Source organism: Vulpes lagopus, chromosome 15 (genome assembly GCF_018345385.1).
Source record: "Vulpes lagopus strain Blue_001 chromosome 15, ASM1834538v1, whole genome shotgun sequence".
NCBI classification, from domain to species: Eukaryota; Metazoa; Chordata; class Mammalia; order Carnivora; family Canidae; genus Vulpes; species Vulpes lagopus.
In genome coordinates, this window is record NC_054838.1 from 43563142 (window position 1) to 43590272 (window position 27131).

At 46.4% G+C, this 27131-nt stretch overlaps 1 protein-coding gene across 1 annotated transcript in view; it reads left to right on the forward strand.

The window, feature by feature from the left end:
* Positions 1-27131, forward strand: part of AMOTL1 (angiomotin like 1) — a 156814-nt gene that overhangs the window by 25457 nt on the left and 104226 nt on the right. Inside the window, exon 3 of the mRNA XM_041729970.1 lies at positions 8914-8964. Within this exon, the coding sequence (XP_041585904.1) occupies positions 8914-8964 (51 nt within the window). The remainder of the gene's footprint in view (positions 1-8913; positions 8965-27131) is intronic.

Here is a 27131-nt window from a genome sequence, read left to right on the forward strand (position 1 = left end):
GAAAAATCATTCCAATGTGAAAGAAGAGAGGCCCCGTGCAGCCCAAAAGGATTATTTGCAGTCTCTGAAAGAAGAGAGTTCCTTTCAGGTCTGTCCAGGAACTCAGGTGGAAAATTCTAGGTGGGGCAGGTCTCGCATCTCAGCAGAGACTCACATGCATCCAACAAATTTCTTTTTTAATGGTTTGGTCACAGACTTCAATTGCAGCAAACATGGTTTCTTTCTCCCCTTAATCTTAACACAGGATATTTTGTCTGATTTCACTCTATAGATCCAACTGAGTTCGAGTTGGAAGTATACGATTTCCCCCCACAGGGACCTTTTTCTGTGTGTATTTTTGGAATGGTTCTTTATTCTGATTCATGTCCAAATACACCTTCCAGTAGCTTCTTGGCTCAGCCTGAGTTTATTTCCTTTGATATGATGTTGAGTGAAGAATCTTTTAAATCTTCATCTCTGTTCCATACTTAGTAATAGGAATCCTGGAGGGGCGGATGGATACAATTTGTTTATGTATTTCCTGAAACACTTCCATCTTGTTAGTAGTGCCTAGTGCATTGGTATTTGGGTTTTTTTCAGAGAACGTAGTTAACATTTTTACCAAAATTAATCCTTGACTTCCTGTAGATTCAGTATCGTATCATCTCTTGGCTTGTGTTGTTTTTGCTAAGGATAATGACTTTTTCTCAGGTGCAAGATAGTTAACTACTCTTTCCATGCAACCCATATATTTTTTTCTTCTGGAAGGTATAAAACAGTTAAAACTCTTAAAACACTTAAAACAGTTGTCTTAGGTTTGGATTCTCATTTAAGGGAACTAAAGCAACTAAGTTTTCTTCTTCTGTCTCATTGAGAATTATAAAGAAGTTGGCTTGTGCTTAAAATATATATGTATTTATACACATACACATGTATTAAAGATATACACATGTATTAAACTCTAGGAGGAGGGAAGATGTCCTTCGGGCCCTGGAGTTCTTTCTGCTCTGGAGCCAATGCTGTGACCAATTAAGTGCAAACTTCCTTCTGACGAAAGCTTATGGGTGGGCATACCTACATTTGTCCTTGGTTGGCCTATCCTAAGAGGATGCAGATAAGAGACTGGATAACAAAAGAGAGTCCTGCTGTGCTCAGGCAGCCTCAGCCCCAGTGTTCCCTCCTAAATCAGTCCTGCCCACACTCCCTAGGGAGCAGGGGGGAGGAAGGGCGGGCATTGCTTCTCTGCTGCTCTGCTGTGAACTAGCGGAGGGCCTCCAGGAGACAGAAGGCTACCTGCCGAGAAGATGAGCAGAGGGCAATGCCAGGGAGGAGAGGAAGGCAGAGAGAGGGCTCAGCCCCCTTCTTTATGTCTTTCATGCTTGAAATCGGTGTCCTTCCAGGGGCCGGGGTTGGGAAGGATGTGCACAAATCCCAGCAGCCTCTGGCTATCATTCAAACTTGTTATAGAATAAAGGGAATTGATAACACACTTTAGCTGTAATTAAGTCTCCCTGTGTGGCATTAGGCCCTAGCCCATTTCCTGGAGGAAGAAGCTATACCTGTATGAGACTGTCATCTCCTCCTCTTCTCCAATGACCAAGGAGTTGTGTAGTGTCTGGGGACCCCAGAGTCAGAGCAGCCTATAAAGGCTGGCTGGAGACAGCCACGGGGGCCCACTCTCTGGCCTTCCCCCCCCCCCCCACAAGTAGAGCCTGTGGCCAAGGCGAGCCCTGGCACCTGTGCAGCAGAGTTGGTCAGAGGATGATGGCATTCCCAGAGTGCAGCAGGCATAGCCTGGCCACGATGCAGCCCCCGCCCACTCAGCAGGGTACTAGTGATGGGCCTTGTGCTCAGAGCACTATTCTAGCCACCCCAAAAGCATCTGCTCTTGGTTCAAGAGATGGAGCTAAGAAATCCTTTGATCCTAGAGTTAGAGCCAATGTTACTATATGATCATACTTCATTCACCAAGGAGTGAGGCTGGAGCTTTCCAGATAACTGAAGTAGGATCCTTCCAAAGTCTACATTTTGTTCAAAATTGTACTGTTTTCTACTAGTAGATAGGACATTTTCTCTCTGTTTTTTTGCCCACTCTCTTGCCCTACTAAAAAGAAAATAGTCATACCCCAGTTTATGATTGGAGTTGGACCAACACTTCATTTAGAAATGTATTGCCTTTAATCTGGAAGCTGTAGTATGATAGTAACTTGTTTAAACAATTCCTATATGCATTTGAATATGCCTAAAAAATTCTCTCCCAGGACACACAGGAAGCTGTGGATGGTATTTCAGTCTGGGGATGGAGACTGGGATAGGAAAGAGGAATTCATTTTTTTAGTTTATACTCACCTGTACTGAATTTTTCCTTTACCTTGAACATATATTATTTGTCTATATAATAACAATTGATTTATATATATGAACATACATACAAATGAATATTAAAGCTAGGGGATGGTTTCCCAGGCTAGCTCCCCACACCTATTCAACTCATGATGTAGCAAACAATAGTAAGAGTGGACATTAGATCTTAGCCCCTTGTGTAATCTGTTTCAATAGAAAACCTGAGTGCCAGAAATAGTTCACCTTGAGCCCCAGAAATATTTCCTCCTTGCCACTTTCTCCCCACGTGCCCCACTCTCTAATAAATGTTGCCCCAGAAATAGGAGGATGCAGATGCCATGGTGCAGGAAGATTGCTCTCTTCTAGGACAGTCAAAAGAGGGGACTCCGGCATGGTCAGGCCCTCTATGTTGGAGAGAAAGGCACATTCACTAAGCATCCACCACTGTGTCAGGCACAGTGTGTGCTCTGTCTCAGATTTTACTGTCAGGATTCTGACAATCCAGTGAAATAAGTTAGGACTCCAAAGTTCTGAGATGTTTACTAACATCTCTGAGAATGTCTTCTAAAAATTGACAGAGCTGAGCCTCCAACTATAAGCTTGTGCACTGTCCTTTACAGATCAGTGACCCTCCAGCAGAACCATTTCTTTATAAGAGAACTATGAAAGTCAAGCATACATAGGTACTTAGGACACTACCTGAGGTTCAGAAAGATCCTCTGTCATCTTTTTAAAACTCTTATTAGATGGGAAGTGACAGGAGGGCAGGAATCTGCTCTGGTCACCTTTGCATCTGCAGTGCTTAGCCCAGTCCTGGAAGCACGGTAAAACCCATATATGTTTGAATAAGAGGAAATATTGTTTGCTCTGCTCTACTTCCTAAGATAGGAAATTGGAATCATATATATTTAATTTTTTTTCAATGGCAAATATCAAAACAAGAAAAATATTTTCTCACTAATCTTCAGGTGATTAGGAAATTCGGATGTAAGGAAATTTCTTGGCTTATAAGACATCCATTTATAGGAACAAATTGAAGTTTAGGGGGCATTTTATTAAGATTCTTTTTCCTTTACAGTTAAGGTAGACATCTGATTAATCCAGTCGGAGATCTGATTATTTTGTTAAGTCATTTTTTCCTTCAAGGAGAAACATGACTATTGGAAGACTCACTTGACTTACTTCTGGGGGGAAGTGGGATGCTTTTCTATTTTTTTTTTTTTAATTTTTTTATACAAATCTTTATTTTATTTAAAGATTTTATTTATTTATTCATGATAGTCACACAGAGAGAGAGAGGCAGAGACACAGGCAGAGGGAGAAGCAGGCTCCACACGCAGGGAGCCCAACGTGGGATTCGATCCTGGGTCTCCAGGATTGCGCCCCGGGCCAAAGGCAGGTGCCAAACCGCTGCACCACCCAGGGATCCCACGTGTGTTGGTCGCCATGTCGGCCACTTTCTGAAAGGCATCCAAGAAGGCAGCTGCTGCTACTACTGTGGTCCGAAGCTGGGACTGTAGCTTTCCTGCTTTGTTTATGAAATCTTCCCACACTGGATAGCTCCCCTTCATGTCGCTGATGATGGTCTGGAAGAGGCCTCCGAGCGCGCTGCATTCCTTCTCTATCACGGCCTCCATTTTCCCGGCGCCGGCAGGAGGTAAATAAATTAGGAAATACACACACACACGGAGAAAAACAAACAAAAATAAAGTAAAAATGGGTGTTACCTAGGAGGGGTGGATAAATCCAGGGCCCAGCCCTGACCCCAGGCTGCTCCTCAAGAGGCAGAACCCAGGGAGGGTGGGGCCCCAGGTGCCTCGGGACTGGAGAATTAATTTATAACCCAGGAGCCGGATGCTTTCTGGAAGTAGTCTCCATGGATTCTGCCCTAAGACCCAGAAGGGGAGGTGGGGGCTGCCACAGGCTGATGACAGTTGGGGGTCGGGAGTGGCAAGGGCCCTCTGCCCTTGAAGGACATGGGAGTCACTGCCTACCCCCATGTCCTTGTTAGGAGAATAGAAATTCGGCCTGGCAGGTGGAGCAGGACACCCGCTGTCCCAGGAGCTACAGACGTTTTGTTTTTGTTTTTTTTTTTTTTTAGCTTCTCATAAAGTCGTTTTATTTAGATTCCAAACAAACCAAAGCAGAGAGAAGAGGTGACCACAAGTGAATCCGTCCACGCGCGAGCTGGGGGCCGTCTCTGGCTCCAGCCGCAGGGGCTGCAGACGGGCGGGGCCCAGGGCCCCCAGGCCTCGCCACCCCGCCTGGCGGGCTCCGAGGGACGGGGCGAGGCAGGCGGCCCCTGGGAAGCAGAGGACCCAGGACACACGCGGGGAGGGCGACACCCGAAAGGAGACCCCCCAAGGGCCGGGCAGCGTCCCTCCCGCGCGGCAGTCTCGGCGCCTCCTGATAAGGTGATAAGAAAAGCACTAACCAATTTTGTAGCATTCATGACACGGAAATTCGCAGAACCTGAATTCAATCGTGAGAGAACATCAAACAAACCCATAGAGGGACAGTCTACAAAATTACTGGCTTGCACTCTTCAAAATCATCAAAGTCACTAAAGACAATCTAGACATATTGAGGAACTCCTCCGGATGAGTAGAAACAACAGACAGGACAACGGATCCCCAGCCAGAAAAAGATCATTTTTCTTTTGCTAAGGGCATTATTGGGACAATTGACAAAATTTGAATATCTGTAGATTAACAATATTCTACCAATGTAAATTTCCTGATTTTTTTTTTATACTTGTACTATGGTTAATGTGAAAGTCCTTGTTTAAGAAAAAAAAAAAAAAAAAAAAATCCCCTGTGTAGATTCAGAAAAGTAGAGGGATAGATACCATTGTGAGGTAGAACAGTTTGGCAGGCTCCAGAACCTAATTGCCAAGTAGAACATTTCTTTTGCTTTTCCCCTGGGGAAGCCTTCTCCCGGTTCCATCTAACCCACCTTCAAGCCAACTCTTAGAACACAACTAAAAGTAAGGGCAATGTGGCCTTGCCCTTAATTTGAAGCATACTCTGTGGTTAGGGACTCCTTTCAGCAACTCAAAGTTGTTAAAGGAAAGAAAAGAGCCATTTCCTCAGCTGTAAAGGAGTTTGCCATCCAATGATAACTAATATATTACCTAATTTTCACAATGTGACAGTGTCTTTCCTGGGGGCTCTAAGCGCACTAGTTTATTGCACTCTGACCACATAACCTTATGCATTAGGTGTGATTATTATTTCCATTTTTAGAGGAACTAAAGCTTGCAGAAATTAAATTACTAATTAGTAGCAGAGCTGATGTCAGAACCAAGGTCTAGCTGACCCCAAACAAAGCCCTCTGTAGATCATCTCTCTTAGAATGCAAAGACTAATTGCTTCTCAGTAAGGTGGGGAAATGGAGGAGACTAATCTTGCAGATGGTAACCTGAGTCCATTCACACATAGGATCAGTGGATCAAAAGTTGCTATTGGGACGAAGAACTGACCATTGGGATTCACAATGGCAAAGGCAGTCTTGACCATGGCAAGAGCTACTTTGGAAGAGCGGTGAACTAAAAGCTTGTTTGCCTTTAAGAGCATAAACAAAGGGGGGGTGGGACACAGTGAGTGTAGATGATTCTTCTGATGATTTTTGTTATAGAGAGTAGCTGAGAATTGGGAGCTGTAGCTGGGGAGGGAGGCGACCTTCATCAAGGAAGAGTGAACATAATAGGATGTCTGTATACTGATGGGAATGACCTAGGACAGAGGAAAACAGTAATTTAGGTAGGAAGGGGGAAAGCCACATGAGGGGGGACAGGATCTCCACAATGGAGGAAGTGGCCTTAGATAGAGTAGAGATGGTTCACGCATGGTAACAGAAGAGGAGAAGGAGAAGTAGTGTAGGCAAATGGAGAGGGACTGCTGAGCTGTACATAGGTCCACTTGAGGTCAGCGATCATGAACTGAAAATAAAGCATGATGCTATGCTTCTCCAATCATGTTTAGCCAGGTGCTGACAGATAGAAAGTGGAGAATCAGATTTTATCAGGGTTGTGGTTTTTCCAGGTAATTAGTATGGAGAGAAGAGGTGGGGGGAGATGAATCTGAAGATGTAAGTAGTGCGGAGAGAGGGGATGGTAAAAGAGAAAAGAAATAATGAACCCAGAAACTAAGGTGGATAAAGGAAGAAGAGGGGTCATGAGGGGAATAAGGGGCAGAGAAAAGATCATGGGATAAGCAAATCATAGGTGCTGCTAGGGTCAAAGGGACATTGGAGTAAGATAACAGAGTGGACTGGAAAGGTAGGAAGTGGTGGGTGGAGAGTAAAATGCTTCATGTTGAGATTATGGATGGTGTCACTAGGAGAGCAGAGAGCTGGGATAGCTGGAAGAGGTCAAGGAAAGGAGATAGTGTTGAAGAGGTGAGAGACCAGAGTATGAGAAGAATCCCCTGTGTAGATTCAGAAATAAGAAATATCACAAGAATGGGGATCCCTGGGTGGCTAAGAGGTTTGGCGCCTGCCTTGGGCCCAGGGAGTGATCCTGGAGTTCTGGGATCGAGTCCCACATCAGGCTCCCTGCATGGAGCCTGCTTCTCCTCTGTCTGTGTCTCTGCCTCTCTCTTTCTCTCTGTGTCTCTCATGAGTAAATAAATAAAATCCTTAAAAAAAAAAAAGAAATATCATAAGAATGGAACTGGGGAAAGTGACAGTGATCTAACTGTTACATATCTTCAAGGAATGAGGTGGAATAACCCGAGTCTAGAGATGGCTGCAGTAAGTAGAGGGGGTGGGTAACATGGTCTGTTATATCCAGGGAGAGTCAGGTTACTTTTTCAGAGTAAGAAATTCAAAGAAACAGGGAAAAGGCTGAGGATATGGGGGATTGAGTTGGTGATGAACCATGAATTCCTGAGGGCAAATGGGAAGATTCTAGAGGTGAGAGGAGATGGAGTGACACCTGTAAACAGTCACCCAAGCACATTCACGTCTTGGATTTGGGAGCTCTAAATGTCCGGAGTGGGGAAAAAAGAAGAGCACAGAGAGAGGCTAGGCATCTCAGGGCTGAAGCCGCGCCCTGCCTCCCTGCCAGTCCTCCAGGAGCAACGGCTGGCCGGCCGTGGTGGCTTCTTTCTGTCCTCCCAGGTAATTTGCAAACTGGAAGCTGACAGTGGAAAACCCAAAGATGGTTAAGTGTTTACAGAACTGGAGTGCACTGGCACAGATCCCAGGCTGTCAGGCTGCTGCAGCTGGTGATCTGGTCGCTCTGAGACTATAGACGGCTTCCTGGAGGTTGCCGGGACTGTTGACTCCCAGGGTCAGTCTCCAAGGACAAGCATGGAGAAGGGACAACCATTTCCCAAGTTTACTCCTTCCTTCTTCCCTTAACTCTCCCTGGCATCAGAGCACGGTTCTTGGCTCTCTGGAGCACATCCCTACATCCCAGAGCCATCCCAGGCAGAGCAGTCAGTCAGCCCTGGGGGAAAATGCAAAATGCATCTGCCCAAGTTATTGAGGCAGGGACCCAGAGAAGGAACTTCCCCAATCTAACAGGAATTACTTCAGGACCTGCAACGGGGACTCTCAGACTGTAACTTCTAGATCTGCATCCTGTATTTGGGACCACTCCACTCTTCATGTAGTAGTAGAAGCGCCGCTCTGCTTCCCTCAGACCGTGCAGACACCGACACAATCCCAGCGCCCTGCGGTCCTGTCCCTACGTCATTTAACTTCAGAGGCTCAGTAGCCCTACCTGTGAAATGGAGACTCGGTACCTCCACTGTGTGAACCAGGTGGTCCCGGGAGGGGAGGAAATATTGCCTGGACTGCGGTTAGAATTCAGGTTCGACATGAAGGAAGGGGTTGGGGCGCCAGAAGCTCCTTCTGCGCTGGGAGCAAGACAGATCCGAGCTCTGAAAATCCTGCATTTCCTCGAGAAGCCCGGAGCAAAGGACTCCCCGAGCACGGGGCAGGGCGGACGTTAACACAGACGGCAGGAATCCTTTGGGAGCTGGTTCCGCTCGGGTTTTCAATAAACGGTCAGCTGGGGCGGGAGCGGGGACGCGGGACGGGGGAGGACCCCCCCCCCCCCCGGGACTGGAGGCCGCGCGCTTGCAGCGGGAGAGCGGGCCGCGGTCGCCTAGCAACGGGCGGCGGGGATGCGCGCGGGGAGCTCGGCGCCGCCCCTGCCGCGCCGCCGGCCCCGGCTCCGGCCCCCGCTCCGGCCCCCGCCCCGGCCCCGGCCCCGGCTCCCGCCCCGCAGCCAAACTTCGCGGGTCGTGGGCGCCGGGGCGTCGGCGCGAGGCCGGGCGGGCGCCGCCCTGCGGTGCGCGGGCTGAGGGCGGAGGATGAGGTCGCGCCCGCGGAAAGTTGGCGCGCACCTGCCGGGGCGGGGGACGCGCGGACCCCGGGCCCAGGTCGCCGCGCCCGTTTCTCACCCGCCCTGGACCGGGGTCCCGAAGCCCGCCCGGCCCCCGGGTTCACGAACTCCGACCTCCGGGAAGGAGAAACCCGCGCTTTTCCCGGGGGCTTGCGCGGTAGCAGGTGCTTGATCGGTTTGCCCCGAACCCCTGCGATTCTGGTTTTGTTTTCTGCTTCTTCCCTTTCTTCCTGCAGACAGTGATTTCGTGGAAGCCTCTCCCGCGCCCTGCAGCCCGGAGGAGTTAGGTAAGTCGCGCCCTCTCGCCCCCGCCGATTCCGCCCGGGACCCCGGGTCAGCCGGAGGGGGCGGGGAGGGGGCGAGGGGCCCCGGTCACGGTCCCCGCGCGGCGGGAGCGGCCTTCTCCCGGCGCGTGTGCCCTGGGGTGGCGGGGAAAGTGCCAGGTGTGGCGTGAGTGTGCGCGTGCGCGCGTGTCCAGGCCGCCGTGCGGCTCCGAGGAGCCAGGAGCAGGAGCAGGAGACTCCCCGACCTGGGCCTCTGGAAGCGCGGGACCCGTCCCGCCTGGAAGGACGCGCCGCGGCTGGCTCTGCCCGGGAAGGACGTCGTGAGGACGGTCCGTAGCCCGAATCTAACCAAGCCGAGGGCCCCACGGGCTGCTCCAGTCCCACCGGGCAGCTGCGTTCCTAACGCCCCGCGTTCCGTTCCTCCTTCAGCCCGTGGGGGTCTGGAATAGGGCATCGCATCCTCTGGTGGTGCCTGTCCCTGTAAGTACAGATTGTGGTGGGTGAACTGCGACACTCTTGTCACAGGCAGACTTCTTGTGCGGAGAGGAGGAAATTTGCATTGTCAGGACCCCTCTAAATATTCCTGCCCCCAGTCTCACTCTGCTGGCTCCGTGCCACCGTGGTTTCTTTCTCTTTTTCTTTCCCCACCTCTCTTTCCCGGGTAGTTGAGCTGCTAACAATCTGGGCCGTCAGATCTGTCCTTGCTGTTCTTTTATCACCAGCTTGAATATCTGGCCTTCCTAGCATGGAATGACAGCTGTTTGAAAACGTTTATCCACAGTAACATTATCCTCAGCCTTGTTTCTTGTCAGCCTCTCCTCCTGGGATCTGCGGCCTCACCACAGCCCACTCCACCTGAAGTAAAATTCCACCTCCGCAACAATGACTTCCGTTCATTTTTGCAAGCCAGGCACCCAAAATAGGTTGGATCAAGGATGTCATTCTGAGGCAGGGGAGAGTACCTTGTTTTGTTCACCAGATGCATTTCTGACCAGTTGGGAGGCAGTCGTGTCTCCATTAATGGCATCATAGATTAAATGCATAAACAAAACTAGCTTTTAAAGGCTCTCACTATGGTGAATCCTTTTATGAACTGAAAATAACATCCAAACTATAGCTTTGCATGAAGTGATTTATTAAGAGGGCAGATTCATGGTGATCTGCTCCACTCATGTGTAATTGTGCATTAATGACACCCCCATTGGCACTCTACAGTGTGACAGAAGCTATTTGGTTCTGTTAAATTATAGATAAGCATAAGCAGTGGCAGGCTTAGCATTCCTCGCTCTGAGAAACCGCCTGGATCACTCCTAAGTTGTTCGCATTCACAAGGTGTTTGACCTTGTTCATTTCCAGATCTACCTACTTCCAGGAGCAACAGACTGGACAGCCCTCAGTGCCTGGGCACTAATAAATGGGGTAGCCCTTCACGTTAGGGGTAGGGAATAGAAGGCAACCTTTTTTCTCTTCGGTTCCCCTGCAGGAAATGCCCAGTTTCTCATTAGGAGATGAGACTGTTAGAGGAACTGTGGAGTTCCCTACTGGGACTCCTGAAATTGCAGGATGACTGAGAATGGGAAACACCAGTCTGAGAACCTGAGGCCCGGGTTCTCACTGCTTCCTTGTCCTTAACAGATATGTCAACTAGTCTGTTTTCTCACCTTTGAAGAGTGGGGGTTGTGCCAGGTGACCTCTCAGGTGTCGTCCACTTCCAGCATCCTGAGATGCTGCGAGGAGCACTAAGCCAGAAGAGGTCCATAGCTCTGGGTACTTATTATTCGTATTCGTGTGCCATGCTGTTTGCGTGCATGGTGTCTCCAAAGGGTTATTCTTTCCCTGAGAGAGCAGCTCACTGGATGGGACTGCGTTGTTTCCATGCTGCTCAGATCAAAGAGGAAGCTGGCATTTCTCCCTTGGAAAGAGTCATGACAGTTTTTGGTGCTTTTTTTTCAGAAGCCCAGTGGGAAAAATGCCTCTTATGGCATTTGATGAGCTTGTCAAGCAGCCATTCTTTCTGGCACACAGATGAGCACAGAGTCAGCCCCTGGCCAGAATATTAGAGAACAGGTAGATGGAAGTTATAAAAACTTACTTTGAGGGGCGCCTGGGTGGCTCAGTCAGTTAAATGTCCGACTCTTGGTTTCAGCTCAGATCATGATCTCAGGGTTATGAGATTGAGTCCTGAGTTGGGCTCCCCGCTGGATGTGGAGCCTGCTTGGGATTCTGTCTCCCTCTCTCTCTCTGCCCCTTCTCCCCCTCCATTCTTTCTCCCTTTTTAAAAACAAACAAATAAAAACTTAGTTTGAATTCTATCTTTGCACTTACTTGTAACCTTGGGCAGGCGACTAAACTGCTCTGAGCCTCAGTTATCTCCTCCACCCAAGGGGAGACATTGCACAGATGTTGTAGACAGTCTATGTAAAGTCCTTGTACCATGTGTTGTGTGTGTAGGTCCTCAGGAAGTGCTTGCTGCTGTTATTTATTATTCTTATTCATTTGAAAGGCACTTATTTCCTGTGTGTGAAGGGTGGGATGGCTCTTATCAATTGTCCCACCTATTAACCAATACCATTTTTATTTCTAGAAATTTCTCTGCAACTTCCCTGGTCTCCAAAAACAGATGCTCAGGGATGGTGATTAGGTCAATTGAATTATTTAGTGATTTGTCCCTGAAGAGCATGTGGAATGGTTTTTCATCTGAGGCCTTTGGTGACAATCCCACTACTTTCTTGTGTGGCATGATTGGCAGTTGGTATCACCTCCAAATTTTCACTGGCCCCTTAGCAGGTTTATTCTCAGTATTGTAGCAAGATCATGTAATGAAATTGGGTTATGGAAAAAGGGGGTTTTGAAAAGGAAGTAGAAAAAGGAGTCTATCCCTACCTAGATGAGTGGCGTGTAGAAGGCTGCCTATGATGGAGAATCCAGAAAGAAGCCCTCTCTCTGTGATGGTGCCATTTTCTGAGGAGGCAAAGCCTATGCCTCTTCACTGCCTTTCTATGGTCCCATCCATGGACATAAGTGCTGGCCATCTGAGCGGGAAAGAATGCCTGGAGAGTTGAGATGAACCCAGATGTGACCATGTCTGCCCCTGTCTAGTAACTTATATCCACTCCCCACTACCTAGAAGATAGATAGTTGGTTAGGCATGGGAGGACCTCCATGATCTGTGCCACCCCCACCCACTATAACTTTCTAGTTATATTTGAACCACAGGGCAGTACTCTCAATTCAGCTCCATTCCCTGTGCCTGCATGCCCTTCCTCCTTCTTCTCCTTTGCCCCTACCCCTCCTTCAACACTAAGCTCATGTGTCCATGTCCTCAACCCTGTATATTCAAAGTCCCGAGACCAAGCGTTAACCCTGATCAGTTACATCAGCATTCCTGCAGTGTGGCCCTGAGCATCAGGGTTTTTTTTTGGTGTATTGCTTTTTCAAAATCACATTTCAGGGGCACCTCAGTAGCTCAGGTGGTTAAGTGTCCGACTTTGGCTTTCAGCTCAGGTCTTAATCTCAGGGTCATGTTGCTGGACGTGGAGCCTACTTAAAAATAAAATAAAATAAAATAAAATAAATAAAATAAAAATTTCAAATGATTCTTATGTGTAGGTGAAGTTGTGAGCTTTTGTATTAGACGGTGGCCACCTCATTCTTTGTAAATCTAACGGCCACATATAGTGCCTGGCTTCAGTAAATGCTTGTTGAACAAATGAATGCGGGCCACCGCTGGGATGCTTTGCCTTTTCAGGTACATATCTCTGAGATTGGCCCCTCTGCTTGTTATAAGCAGGCTTTGGGGACTGAATCCATGACCTGTGCCCTGTATCTCTCTCTCTTTTATTCCTTCTTTAGGCTTATCCAGTTTATTTTTTGCCTTTCTTAAAAGTCAAAGTTTTAAAACCATTTTTTAGTGGGGTGCCTGGGTGACTCTGTCAGTTAAGCATCTGCTTTCAGTGTGGGTCATGGTCTGGGGTCCTGGGATCGAGCTCAGTGTCCAGCTCCCTGCTCAGTGGGGAGTGTGCGTCTCCTTCTTCCCATGCCCCTCCCCCCCTGCTTGTTTGTCTCTCTCTCCCTTTCAGATAAATAAAGATAAAAAAAAAGGTAAATAAAATCTTTATAAAAAAACATTTTTTTTAGTATAAAAGTAACACATGCTTATTTTAGGAAATTTGAACATTGGAAAGAATGGGGGATAGTCCCCTCCCACCATCCAAAAGCAGACAGGGGCCATGTTCCCTTCACTCTTCCTAATCTGTTGCCCTCTGGAGCTGCTTGACCCTCTGGCACACCTCAGTAAGCTCAGTTGCTGCTGCTCAGACCCAGTGAACTTCCCTCTGAGTTCCAAAAGGAGTGCTCTGGAAAGTAGCATTCCTGCGAGCCACCAGGGTAAGTCCACTGAGGGCCGGGCCGGTATACTGTGAGAAGGAGTTTGCTTATGCATTTCTGATCTTCCTCATTCAAGCAGGATGTATGGGGTTTATTAGAATAAATGATAACATTTGCATAACTTCTTTAAAATAATAACTTACATGCTTCCCAGCCTACCCCCTTGTCTTCTTTAGATACAAGTTGAGTCTGCAGCACTGGGTGATATAGTATTGATGTCTATCAAAGTGCAGCAGCTCTTTCTTTACGTATAAAATTAGTCAGGATAGGCGAACTGCTGTAACAAACAAACCTGAATGTCAGTGGCTTAGCACAATCCAGGCAGTGTTACTTGCTTGTCCTATAGTCTAGAGTTGAGTTGTGTCAATCTGGAAGTCACATACTCATTTTTCATATTCCAGAGGTGAGAACTAGTCCTGAGCCTCACCTAGATGGAGGAGGGTGGGAGACATAGTCTACTAATGTGCCAGGAGGGAGAGAACACCCACATTGGTGATTGCCAGCAGTCTCTACCAGTCCTATTGCTCAGACCACAATGACGGAGCCCCATCCTGGCCACAGAAGTGCTCAGTCTCCGTTATTATTTAGGATACTGGTTTGTGGCTAAAACGAAAGCTGAAATGACAGTGACTTAAACAAGAAACAAATTAATTTCTCTTTCACTTAGAGCATGAGCAGTCCAGTGCTGCTGTGGTGGCTTCATTGTGCTCTGATGTCCTGAAATGTGGCTTCCATGCGGTCTAGGGTGGCTGCTTCAGCCCCCACCATCACATTCGCATTCCAGTCCACAGGAAAGACAGAGAAGGAAAACAGAGGGCACAACCCAAAAGCTGGGCGCATCATTTCACTATATTCCTTTGGCCTGGACCTTAGGCAGGTGGCCACACCTAGCTCCACGGGAACTGGGAAATTTGGGTGGGAGTAAGGTGGAGTTAACAGGAGAATGATTGGGAGGGATTCAGGTGGAAAGAGGTGCTGGATAATTAGCTTTTAAAGGAAGCCTGTCTTAGTGGTTATGAACATGGACTTGGAGTTGTACTGTGTGGGCTTTAATTTTATTCTACCTTTTCCTTGCTTCCTGACCTTGCACAAATTACTTAATTTAGATTTCCATTTCCTAATCTCTAAAACCATGTGTCAGCTGTTTTCTGATGCTCTGTCAGGCCCACTCACTCCTTGCCATTCTCCTCTGTGCCCTGGAAAACATACCTTTTGGAATGTGTCATCTGGCTTCCAGTGGGATTGGGCTAGTGAGAGGAACTGGTAGGATATGGGGGCGGGGTGAGGGGAGGCAGTGGAAAGAGAGATGTCAGGGTGCTTTTTCCCTGCCTGGCAGGCTGTGCTGTCCTAGGCCACAGCTCCTCCAGTCACCTTCTCTTACAGCTGGATTCAGATCTTGCTGGATTCTGGAATCTCCTCTCCTGACCTAGGTTGGCAGCAGCTCCCCACTATGGCTGTCCCTAGGGGGCTCCTTCACTGCTTGTTTCCCCTTAAGCCTGCTTGGCACACTCTTGTCAGCAGTGCCTTCATTAGACTCTCTTCAGGCACAGTCTGGGCACACCGTCCATTTCCTGCTAGGGTCCTGGCCGACAGGATGGGGATGGTAATAGTACTGGCCTCAGACCATGGGAATGAGAAATGAATCCATTGTCGGACTAATGCTCAAATGTAGAGACCATTGTGAAACGTTTACTCATTTCATGTCCCTAAGCAAGCGTTCTGATACCTTCAAGCATGGTCAAAACCTTCGGAATGAATTAAATAATATCGTTGCTCATCTGCCCTCCGCCTGCCACGTTAGGAGGATACAGCAATGCTCAAGAGTTGCAAACAAATCTGTTCCAAGACAAGTGTATCCTGCAACCAAAGTTTCTTCCTTTCCACTATATGAAGACAAATAAGGAGAAAGATGATGGGCTTATTATTCACCTATTCTTTACTGGGCACTTTACATATAGAAACCATCTGTCTACCCCAGCTTTCCACTTGGAGTTTGAAGCATGTCACCCACATGGATGCCCTCAAATATATCGACTTCTGAGGATTCGCTGGCTCATATTAATAACAGATCGAGTCTTTCTCTAAGGCTGCCCTCCAATTTTATGTCCAGGAATTCTCAGGAGTACTTATTTGCACCCACCATCAGTTTTGGCTGCTCTAGCCTTTTGTCAGGGGAGTGGGAATTCAGACATACCTCACTGAGGCCAGTGGACACCCTGTTAACTGCTCCATGTCCTCTATTCCTCAGAAACTGGTGGCCACACGATGCCAGCCATTGCTGGCAATGCCCCTGCTCACACCAGAACCTGGAGGCGTGGCATTCACTTGGGAGCTGGGCTGGTTTCCCCCGTCCTACCGTCCTGCGTCCTACCGTCTACTGGCTGCAAGGACGAGGATACCACTGTACTTTGTACTCTTCCAGCCTCAGAGTGGGCCTGAGGCCTTCTCATTACCACACAAGCCCAGACCCACCGAGGGTCTGGGATCAGGTTGGTGATCTGCCCCTCGCTGGCTGGCCTCCCAAACAGCCAGGGCCAAGTCACCCCGCCTGCCATCCACCCCAGATTTCTCCACCCTTGGAAGCCTGTCTGTCCTGCCTTCCTCTCACCCCAACCCCAGACACAGCTTCTGAGAGGGAGGGAGTGTTCACTCCCCTGTAGCTTTCTCTCAGGATGACTGACAGCAGGGACATTCAATTCTTTTACAGGAAACCTCGCCCTGCCTCAGGGTGTGGGCCGGCCTCGGCCTCCTGGCTCTCACAGAACAGCCACAGAAGCATTCCCCAGTGGGGTAGTTGCCTGCATTGGGCAGCTCAGATTCTTCCACGATTGATCTGGCTGGGGAGATCAGCTCATTTCATCCTCAGAACAACGCCAGGGAGCGGAAGGAATTAGTGTCACATTATGGAGGAGGAAACAGCGGCTCACACTGGCTGAATTATCTTCCCCAAGTCACACAGCTAGTTAGAGGCAAACCTTAGATTAAAAGTATAATCTCTGGCTTCAGAGCCAAACTATTTCCTGGGGAGGAGACTGTACAAGTTGCCCTCCCCCCCAGGGCGATTTGGTTGCAAGTTGAATGTGATAAATCACGTAAAAGGAACTAGCAAGGTAGAGTCTATGGCTGTACATATTTGCCAAATAAATGCAGGGATGATAGGTGCTCAAGATATATATATATATATATACACACACACACATTTTTGTTTGTTTGTCTTTAGGCCGACAAACAACCATCACTATGCTTCAGAGGAATTTCCCATAATGGCATCTGAAGCAACAATCAGAAAAATTTCTCCTAGCTTCTTCCTTCATTCACGTCCCGCTCTTATAGCCTAGAGTCCCTGTGTCAGGAAACCTCTTATGGTTCCCCTGATGGCACTCCTGCTATTCCTAAAGGAAACTAAACCTTTGCAGCAAGTGATTTGGGGCAGGGCAGTAGGAGCTTGGGGAGGAATCTGAGAATGTAACTGAGGACAAGTGGACTCAGGCTCACGTATAAAATTCATTGCCAGGCTCCTGATGTTTGTTTGTGAAATGCTACTGTGCAAGAGATGAAGCTTTATTTCAGGGCATTCTGGTTGGGAGACAGGAGGGAGCAGGAAAGGGAAATGATAATAAATTCTGGGGGATAAGTGGTTATTTACCTTGGCTAACCAGAAGAGTGAGGAAGCAGATATGGAATAATGGGATAACACACACACACACACACACACACACACACACACACACACACGCACACATGCACACAGACACACAGGAAAATGGGAAGGGCATTCTGCTTCCAGAGAGATGTTTTTACTAGGAATATATAGGCCTGTGTTGGTTATTTCTGAATGTTAAACACGGTGTGGCTACCTATAAACAATAATATTTCATCAGGGCAGCCTGGGTGGCTCAGTGGTTTAGTGCCGCCTTCAGCCCAGGGCCGGATCCTGGAAACCCAGGATTGAGTCCCGCATCGGGCTCCCTGCATGGAGCCTGCTTCTCCCTCTGCCTGTGTCTCTGCCTCTCTTTCCCTCTCTGTGTGTCTGTCATGAATAAATAAATAAAATCTTTAAAAAAATAATATTTCATCAATTTTACACACTACTGGAATCTAGAAGGTGTTAGTGACCAGCTCGACCTATTCAGGAGTGCTGTGATTATGGTTTCTGGGTCCCGTTCTTCCTGGATCATTCTGGAATGTGTCCTTTCTGTTTGTGCTTTTCTCACATCAGTTTTGCACATTAAAATGGTTTGGTACCTCTTGTACTCTCTTCCTCCTCCCTCCCCCTTCCCCACTGCCTCTTGCTCTCTGTCTCCCTCCAGGGCCTCATCTATGCCTCTGTTTCTCCAAGTCTGTCTCCTCCCCCTTCCTGCCCTCTTTCCCTCCTTTCTTTTCCCATCTGAAGTTGGAATAAGGACAGAAAAAGCAGTGCTTGCCTTCCTAGGGCCCTCTGCCAGAAAATGGAACAGGTCAAATTATAAAAAAGGATAAAAAAAGAACACTCTTTGGCAAAATGGGGGAAACAGATGTTCAGGGGTGGCTTTGTGTGCTGCCTGCTGAAACACTCATTACCGGCTCACTAGTTATGGACATTCATCATCATGGCACACATGTGTGGTTATTTTAATGTCAAATATGTGTATATATTTATCTCTGCTTAGTTCGCCTCTCCCCGTGGCCTTTGTACCCCCAAATCCACACTTGGCAAGATTACTGACCACCTGGTAGCAAGATTTATTTTCAAACTCAGAGGTTTGGTGTTTTTTTTTTTTTTTTTAAACACTGCTGGGAACAGTGGGCATGAGCACCACATATGCTTTCAGGTCACTGTTTAATAGTAAATATTTTATGGAAACTTCGGGTTTTTAAGAGAATAGAGAAGGGACTTGTGGGTGCAGAATCTGGTCTGAAATGAACCCTACAGAAAGTTTGGGACTGAAGAGGAACTAGATGAGGAAGGTCTACCACTGGGATGTGTAACCTGCCAGGGCATTGGTGTTTCTGTCACCCAGAGGTTTGCCATTCACTGGCCGTTAACCAAAAAAGAAGTCCATTATTGTAGCTTTTGTGGTTGTCCAGCCAGAGAACTTAAGACTATCTCCTTAACACAAAATATTTTCTTTTTGGCTTCTAAAACCATCCCCCCCCCCCAAACTCAAACGAGGAATTCCAGATTCTGAACATTTGCTGTGGACTAGAGTATAACAGGAGGTTTTCTGTCCTGTGGGACCCTCATGTGGGTTAGCCTCATGTGACCACCTGCTGCCCTCACCTCCAGTGGCTCCCCTTGTCCTGTAGGATCAAAAGAGTTAGCACATCTAAAGGGCTCAGTACACTGCCTGACAAATGGCCAGCATTTAGTAAATGTTAAACATTTTTGCTGCCTCCTCCGTGCCTGCCCCCCGACTTTCCTTGTCACTTTCAGATATGTCTTCCTTCTCTGAACTCCATCCCATTTCTCCTCTCCTATTCTGCTCATCTGGTGACACTGAAAGGAGAGAAAAGGGTAAAAGAATCAACCACAAAAGCTAGAGCCACCACAAGCTGAAACAGTGCATTTGAACAAATTAGAAAAAAAAATCATCCCCTCCAAGTTGATGAAGAGCAGAAGGGTTCCCAGTTTAGAGGGTAAAGTACAAGCTAGATTTCAGCCCCCCACCTCTACCTCATTCATTCCCTCGGCCTGGCACTCTGAACAGTGAACAGCCTACACAACTGAACATGGCAACCTTGATTGCACACGCCCAGTGTGACCTTCTCATGGATATTTCTTTCCTTTTCTGGGAACTCTTTCAGTGTTGTGTACATACTAAAAAAGACCAAATTCTCCTTTGATTAATTCTTTTAAAATAAACTTCCCTTGAATTATTTACGTGATAGGGTTTATTTTCTCCAAGTTCTGATCTTTTGAATAAAAAATATGTTCCAAACATGCAATACATATGCCAGTAGTTAACCAAAATGTGTTTACTCCAGTTGAAATGGGAGTTTTAAATGCACTGTTATAAAAAGAGCTGATACTCATCGAGTGCTTTCCACGTATTGAGTATCTTGCTAAGAAATTTATGTCAGTCGTCTTGAAACAATCCTATGAGGCAGGTACTATTATTTCCCTCATTTTACAGATGGGGAACTAAATCTTGGACAAGTTAAAGAACCTGCCAAGCCACACCTGGTAGGTAGCAGAGCCAGGGCTTGAGCCCAGCTCTGTTCTTCACTGCTAGGGTTTTTAAGCCACCATCCTCAGTTCTGGAGTAAGTTATGAGAACACAAACTCCTGATCCTCAGTGGCAGATTCTTGGCAGAACTGTGACTTGCAACCAGGTCTATCTGACTATAAAAAAATGGGCTGACCTATTTACAACACTTGCCAGAGGACTTGCCATACACCGCAGGCTAAGCTTGGGGGCATGAGGGTGAAAAGACAATCCTTTCTTCAAAGAAACAATGACCTAAGTCAGAGAGAAAGACCAATTAACAGAAAATTTACAAGGTGGAGCTCTGGCTCCTCCAAGCTGATGGGTACTTACTGACTGGGGAGGGTTATCTAAATTCTGTAGGCCTCAGTTTACTCAGCTGTGATATGGGAATGCAAATACCTACTTCATAGGGTAATTGGGAGGGATTAAATAGGATAACATATGCAAAGTGCTTAGCTCATAATTGGCATTCCGTGTGTGTTTGTAAGTATTATTGTGGGAAAGCACAATCAGGGAAGTAGCAAGGAGGGCCTGGGATCCCAGAGAAGAGGAACCTGATTCAATCATGGAGGTCGAGGGGAGGTCAGGCAGGCTTCCTGGAGGAGATCCGTTCTTCCCAGCGTGACCTGCAAGAGCAAGGGTACTGGGCATGAATAGCATCATATCTGTCTCAGAATAGCTGGTGGCAGTCATAGCTCCTCCTCTAGGGATGGAGGAACTGAGTGCTGAATAATGGAGAGCAGGTGAGTGAAGCTGAATCTGCCCCCCCCCCCACGCTCCCCCTCCCCGCCCCCCATACGTCTGGGGTTTGGCATGGAAATTCTACAAATGTAGAATGTAACCCCATTAACTCCTTCCTTAAATGCCAGGCAAGGCCTGATACCTCATGGAGTCTGTCCTGTTCTCAAAAGATCCTTATATTCTGCACAGTGGGTTCAGTGGGACAAAGCTCTAACAACACGTTCTTTAGAATTTCACTCCTTTTTCCATTATTAGCATCATTGTTGCTTTTTAGGACTATCAGCTCCTTGGCACTGACATTCCACATTGTTTACTAATGAGAGACTAGGAATCCTCTAAGTCAGATTATATAGGGACATAACCCAGTGTAGGCAGGTATTTGTCAGCATTAGCAAACAAAACTATAGGATAGCCAGTTAAATTTAATTTTAGATGAACAGCAAATAATTTTTCTTAAAGTATATGCATGTCCTCTTCAAAATTTGAGACATACCATATAAAAACAAATTTTGTTGCTTTTCTGAAATTCAAATGCAACTCATGTCACGTGTTTTTTCTGGCAGCCCTAGGTGTGGAAGTAGGATTCTGTTCTTTGCATTGGATTTTAGCTTGCTCTATTAGGGGGCATGATAAAACACAGCTCGGTTCCTATCATCAGGTGTTCAATCCACATAGGACTCCATTTAGGTGCTTCTATCAATGAGACCTGATTGCTAGTGTTTGAGTTATTGTATAACCTCAATTAGAAAAGGATGTTGGAAATTAATCCTTCCTACTGTAGAAGTCCTAAACAACTTCAGGGATTTGATGCATGCTCTGTTTGTATAACATATAAACACAGAGCAACCCTTCCTGGATAGGCCACGTGACTTCTGGAATCTGGATATTAAGGTTTTGGTTTTCTACATTCTCGCTTGTGACAGAAGCTCAGGTCTGTTCTCTTTTGGAGAGTCAGAACATCCTAGTGTCCTCCTAGGAGTGAACACTCAGTGCCCTCCTCCTGTAATGTATGGTCACTCTGTCTGTGCTAGATCACCACCAGAGCAGTGATGCATGTGGGGGGGGGGGGGTCCCGCTGCCTGAGGAAACCTGGTGTTGCTATGCAGTGATCATCATTACAACAGATTCTTTGCAAGGAACTAAAACCTGACTTTCTCTTTCTTGCACCCAGTTGTCCGTGTTTTGTCTTAAAGAGCTTTCAACATTTGTCTCCCTGTGACCCAGCATCAGGATACACTTTACACTGAGACTCACACCATACAAATTTTGATATACATACAACTGAGACAGAAGTTGTATGGGATAGTAATTGTCCTTATTAGATTGGCTGTTTCTGGTAGTTTCCATTATGTTGTTTTACTTCTTTAAAATGCTGCTTAGCCTGTTCAACTAATTTCTACTAATGAGTTGCCAACTACTGTTTGAAAAACAATGCTCTAGAGTGTTATATGACAAATGGAGAATAAGTCTGTTCTTCCTTTCAGAAAGCTACCAAAATATTTGAAGATTGCAATCAAATTGTATCTTCATCTTCTCCACACGATGTACCTTTCTTAATGCCTCTGCTTTCCCCATTCCATCCTGCTCAGCATCTGCTGAGTGCTCTCCAGGGGAAGATGGTTTCACTCTAACCTGGCATTGAAAACTGAGCAGTGGCCTCACATACAGATTGACCAATATTTGGCACAGTGTATCATTAGACCCTTGATCCCAACCTCCCATCCAAGTTACTATTACTCCGTTAATCAATACTCTTTGCTATGGTTACTTATTATTTTAAATTTACCTGAAATATCTAATCTAACCTATATTTTTCCTGTTTTGTCTCTAAGGGTATCTGGAAATGTTTTTTTTTTCCTAGTTGGGGAGAGGAGGTACTCAAATCACAATGCCCATCATTCACATTTCCTGGATCTACCAATGAAATATGCCCAAACTCTAGAAATGTAAACAAAAAGAAACTGTGTCTAGCACAACAGTAATTAAATCTCTTCTTACAATGACCAGATTTTGAAAGAAAATGGATAACAGGTTAGTAATAATAGCTAATAATTATGAAGTGTGTGCTGCTTGCTAAGCACAGTGCTGAGAGCTTTACAATTCACATGCAACTGACTCATGCACTTCTCACAGCACTTTGAGGTGGATGCTACCATAATTGCTACTTAGTGAAAGAAGAAAAACTGAATTTTAATTAAGTCGGGTAACTTAACCAGTGGTGTAACTGATAAGTGGCAGAGGGGAAGTCGCTCCCAGGCCCATCTGACTCCTTAGCCTCTATCTTAGAATACTTAACTTAGTATTGAGTGCCACAGATTTGAAACTACCTCTGGAACATTAATTATCTAGCATGGTGCTTTTGGGTGGGGGGCTCCATGGATCCTGCTCCCTCCCATAAGGAAAGGGAAGAACTTAGTATGTTACTAAGTTCAGGTCCAGACTGTCTAGATTCATCACTGCGTGCCCTGAGGATCAGGTCCCAGGGAGCTTCCAGTGGGGTGATGCTGCAGCCTGGAGGATGGAGAGGCATCCCTCCTGTCTAGGAGACCTGGGAGGAAGAACTGCTGGCTTGGGAAGCAACACAGTGCAGTGGTTAAGAACAAGAGCTCTACTCTGACAACAGGCTCGAATCCTGACTCTGAGTCAACCATGTATCATGTGATCTCTGGAAACTCACATAATCCCTCCCAGTCTCTTTCACTCACATGTAAAACATGGATAATAGCACGATGTGACATATCCATGAAATGAGACAAGGTACCAAACCACCTGCCACAGGAGAGACACTACTTGGTGCATGCTAGTTCAAGACAGAAAGCTGGGTCTTCATCCTTCTTCTACAACAGGCAGAGGCCTGTTCCCTCTTAGGCTGGGATTCAGAGTTCATAGAAACATGGAGGTCCCCAAGTACTACACCAGTGGTTCTCAAAGTGTGGTCCACAGACCAGAAGCATCACTGTCATCTGGGAACTTGTTAGAAATGCAATTCTTGGGCCCCATCCTGACCTACTGAATCAGAAAATCTGGGGGGAAGAGTACTCCCCAGACAGCTGTTTAACAGGCTCTTCAGGTGACTGTGATAAAGGTGAGGTTTCAGAACGACTGCCCTACTGGTACTGAGGAGCCTGGGTCCTTCCCCGTTTTCAGTAGGACTCAGTCGAAGCCTCCGGAGAGGCTACATCTTGAGTGTAGATACTTCGAGCAAACACACAGACTGTGGAATTCACCGGCAGGTGGTTTCCATTTGATCCTCTTGTTATTGTTTATCCCAAGTTATTCATTTGCTGGTGTTCCTTATCTCTCTCCCACTTAACTTGAAACTCATCTTGTATATGCCTTACGTCACAAAGGCTGAGTGGAAAGGAACCCTTCGCAGGCGCTGGGTAGAGGAGAGGGGGAACATTCCTGTGGAACTCTTCCAGGGCCTATCCCTGCAGGCTCTCTCCTCCCTTCATCTCCTGAAGGTCTTCCCTCTTGCTGAGCTCTTCTCTGCTTCAGAGTCTTTGCACACACTGTTTGCCCGAGCCGGAACGCTCTCCCCCTCTTCTGCACCATCTTGGAGATGCCTTCCCTTTCCAGCCACCTTCTCCCTCCTTAGTGCCTGTTCCTGCGCCCTGCCCCTGTTCCTCATCACACAGAGACCAAGGTGTCATTGTAGATTGATCTATATACATGTAAGACAGCCTACATGACGGCATTCACGCACCTAGCAGAGTGTGTGTGGCTTATTACTGTAATCAATTACATGTTTAGAAGGAATGAACGAATGAATATGCTTTCAGTAAATTATTTTACAGCATAAAATGGATCAGTTAATATGTGAATTTTAACTCTTCCACGCCACTCTGACCTTATGCTGTAACATTTTTTTTTTTTTCTCCTGAATTGAACCACTCGGAGTGGCTGGAGCCATTAGGAAGAGTGAGAGGTTCCCCACTTCTCTGTCTTGGGCATTTAAAGTAGAAGACATGTCATCTTTAGTGCATATTCTAGAAAGAACCAGAACTGCCATACAGGTTGTGGAGGGACTATCCTTCTCACTGTTGTTTCTAGCTAAGAACAGAAAGGTCATATTTTTGGAATTAAATGACCAAGCATCCTTTCCAGAATGGCAGTTACAGGACTTAAGTATGAACGTTTTGACCTGAGTTATCTTCGGTTACTGTGACAATCCTTGTTTTTAATAGTGATTTTATGTTGCTGTTGTTTCAGAAACTCAGTATGATTCCGGCTTTGGGGGTAAAAAACCCAAACGTGTCTATATCATAATTAAAAATAGAAAAAATATAATTAGCTTTTTGTTCATGGAAAGAGGAAAAGCAAGAAATAACCACATCATGATTGATATAATGTAGGATGAACAAAACTGAGGTGGTCTCCTGTTAGTCTGGATTGGATTCACCCAACAACTCAACAGAATGATCAATGTGGTCAGAAGCTTCGGACCCTGTAAATGGGCAACATTAATTACTCCGCTAACTCAGTGATTCTCAGCTGGGCACAATTTTACCCCATAGGAGACATTTGGCACTGTATGGAGACATTATTAGTTGCCATGCTTGGGGTGAGGTTGCTCCTGGCATGTGCTGGATGCTGCTAAAAACACCCTCCAATGCCCAGGACACTCCTCACGACAGAGACTGACTTGGGCCAAAATGTCAGTAATGCTGCTACTAAGAAACCTTGAGAAAACCAATCAACCGAAAAGTATGAGCTTTCAATATTCCCAAAACTTCTGTATTAAGAGTAGCAATTAATAATTAAAATGATCATTATTTATTAAATACCTGCTACTTGCCTGCTACTTGCCAGTAGTTCCTAGCTACTGAGTCAGGATCTGAGCTCAGTCTTGTTCGGGGTCACTGTCTCTACTCTCCCTCCTTAGTATTTGGGCATGTGTGCATTTTCCCTGGACATGATCGTGTCTACCCTCTGCTTGTTGGTTTTCTATAGATCAAATTAGGTGTTGAGCAAACACTAGGTAACCCACTCACAGGAGAAAGCCACTGGCAAGAAGAAAACGGTGTGTCGCTATGGATGGCGAAGCTAAAAACATCCAGACAGACAGGCCTCAGATCTGTAACTTACCAGATGAGCCTAACGCCGGGGTAGGACGGTAGCACCGAGCCTGGCCCTTAGTAGGTACTTCATATATGTTGGGAAATTTTTCTGTAATCAACAGAATCCTTGCATAATATTCAAATGGAGCAGAGTTTCCAAATGCCCTATTCTGTTATGTAACATTGAGTTCTTCCTAGAAGCAGTTTCCTCATCTCTAAGGCACCTGGTATTTCTAGAACTTCAGGGGTGCCTCACCTTGTGTATTTCCATTTGCTCTCTGTTTTTCACTCTTCCATTCTTAGTTAGAAGATGGAGCCCTCCCTAGCTCCTCCCTCTCTGCACACAATATTCCTCCCCTTCCCCATCTATTTTGAGGCCCTCCCAGGATTCCCTGAGTTTTGCTCCTGTCAGCAGCTTGCAAGATGGGGGCAGGGCATGTGTCAGAATCTCCAAAGGAAATATGTGCCATGTGAGAAAACTTATTTGAGAACATGATTTTGTATTTGGAAACAAGCAGGGGAAAAATTGACAACTATCGTCATGGCAAAACGGAGAACTGAAAGAAAAGCTTGGGAGAAATTGTCTTGCTTGGCAATGATATGGCAATGATCAGCTCTGCTGTGGGTGTGACCATTTATGTTTCTGAAAAGAAGAAGGAACTCAAAGGAAAATTCTGAGAAGCATGACGGTGTGTGCTTTCCTTTCCTGTGCCCATGTCTTCTCTGGTAGTACCCTCCTCCTCTGAGCACTTGGATTTCTTGGAACCTGCTCTTGGCCTGCTAGACAGAATCAATTACTCCATTATGCTCCTGTAGTGCTTTATTTTTAACTTCTAATATGTCATCCCTCCTCCTTTACCTTTATCATACTAAGCTCTGATATAGTGAATGCTTCCGAAAGGGAATCACAAGAGCACCATGGCCCCAAGGAGCCATTCGGGGACCTTAGCTCATGACCCTCAAGCTTCAGCATTCCGGGAGTCAGAATGGAATCTAGGATGTCCCCCTTCTGTAGAATTTGGGAGTGGGGACATTAGAAGCTTAACTCTATACATTTCTGGTTTATAAATCACACTTTGGGAAGCACTGCAGAACTTGGGCTTCAAAAAAATCTCCTGACATGTTCTGGAAGCAAAACAAGCATCTTGATAAGGACAGCCTGGCTACATTCAATGTTCATTTGTTTACTCAACAGGCATTGATTGGGAACTCCCAAATGTAGCAGGATCTATTTTGGGTGATGCTGTGTGGTAACTTTCCCTTCTGTGGTCATGATCACTCTCTTTTTGCCCTGTGTGTTTTCAGGCCCATTCTTAGGGCCCATCCTAGTCAATATATAGTAGTTGATAAGGACTTAACGAGGTGTGTTTGGAGGGTGCAGAGAAGAGTGAGGCGAAAGGAGGTTTGCATTTTAATAGAGAATTTCAATTCCTTGGTATTTTAGATCCTTGGAGGAGTAGAGAAGGGTTGCTTTTACTGAATTTCTATTGTGTGTCTAGTGCTTGATATGTATTACCTAATTTAGTCCTCACAATAAACCAGTGAGGTAAGTGTAATTATTCCCATTTTACAGAGGAGGAGGCTGAGGTTCATGTGATGCTATTCATAGCTGGAAGTAGATGGACCCAGGACTTGAAGTCAAAACTGACCCTAAGAGCACGTTCATCCTCCTCTACCTGACAGATGCCTCTGTCACCTGGTCTGGAACACCCTAGTACATGTCCTCTTTGGGGTTAAAGACTCTGAGTTTTCCCTAAGTGTGGGGGAAATCCTCACCTTTATAACTTTCCTAGGA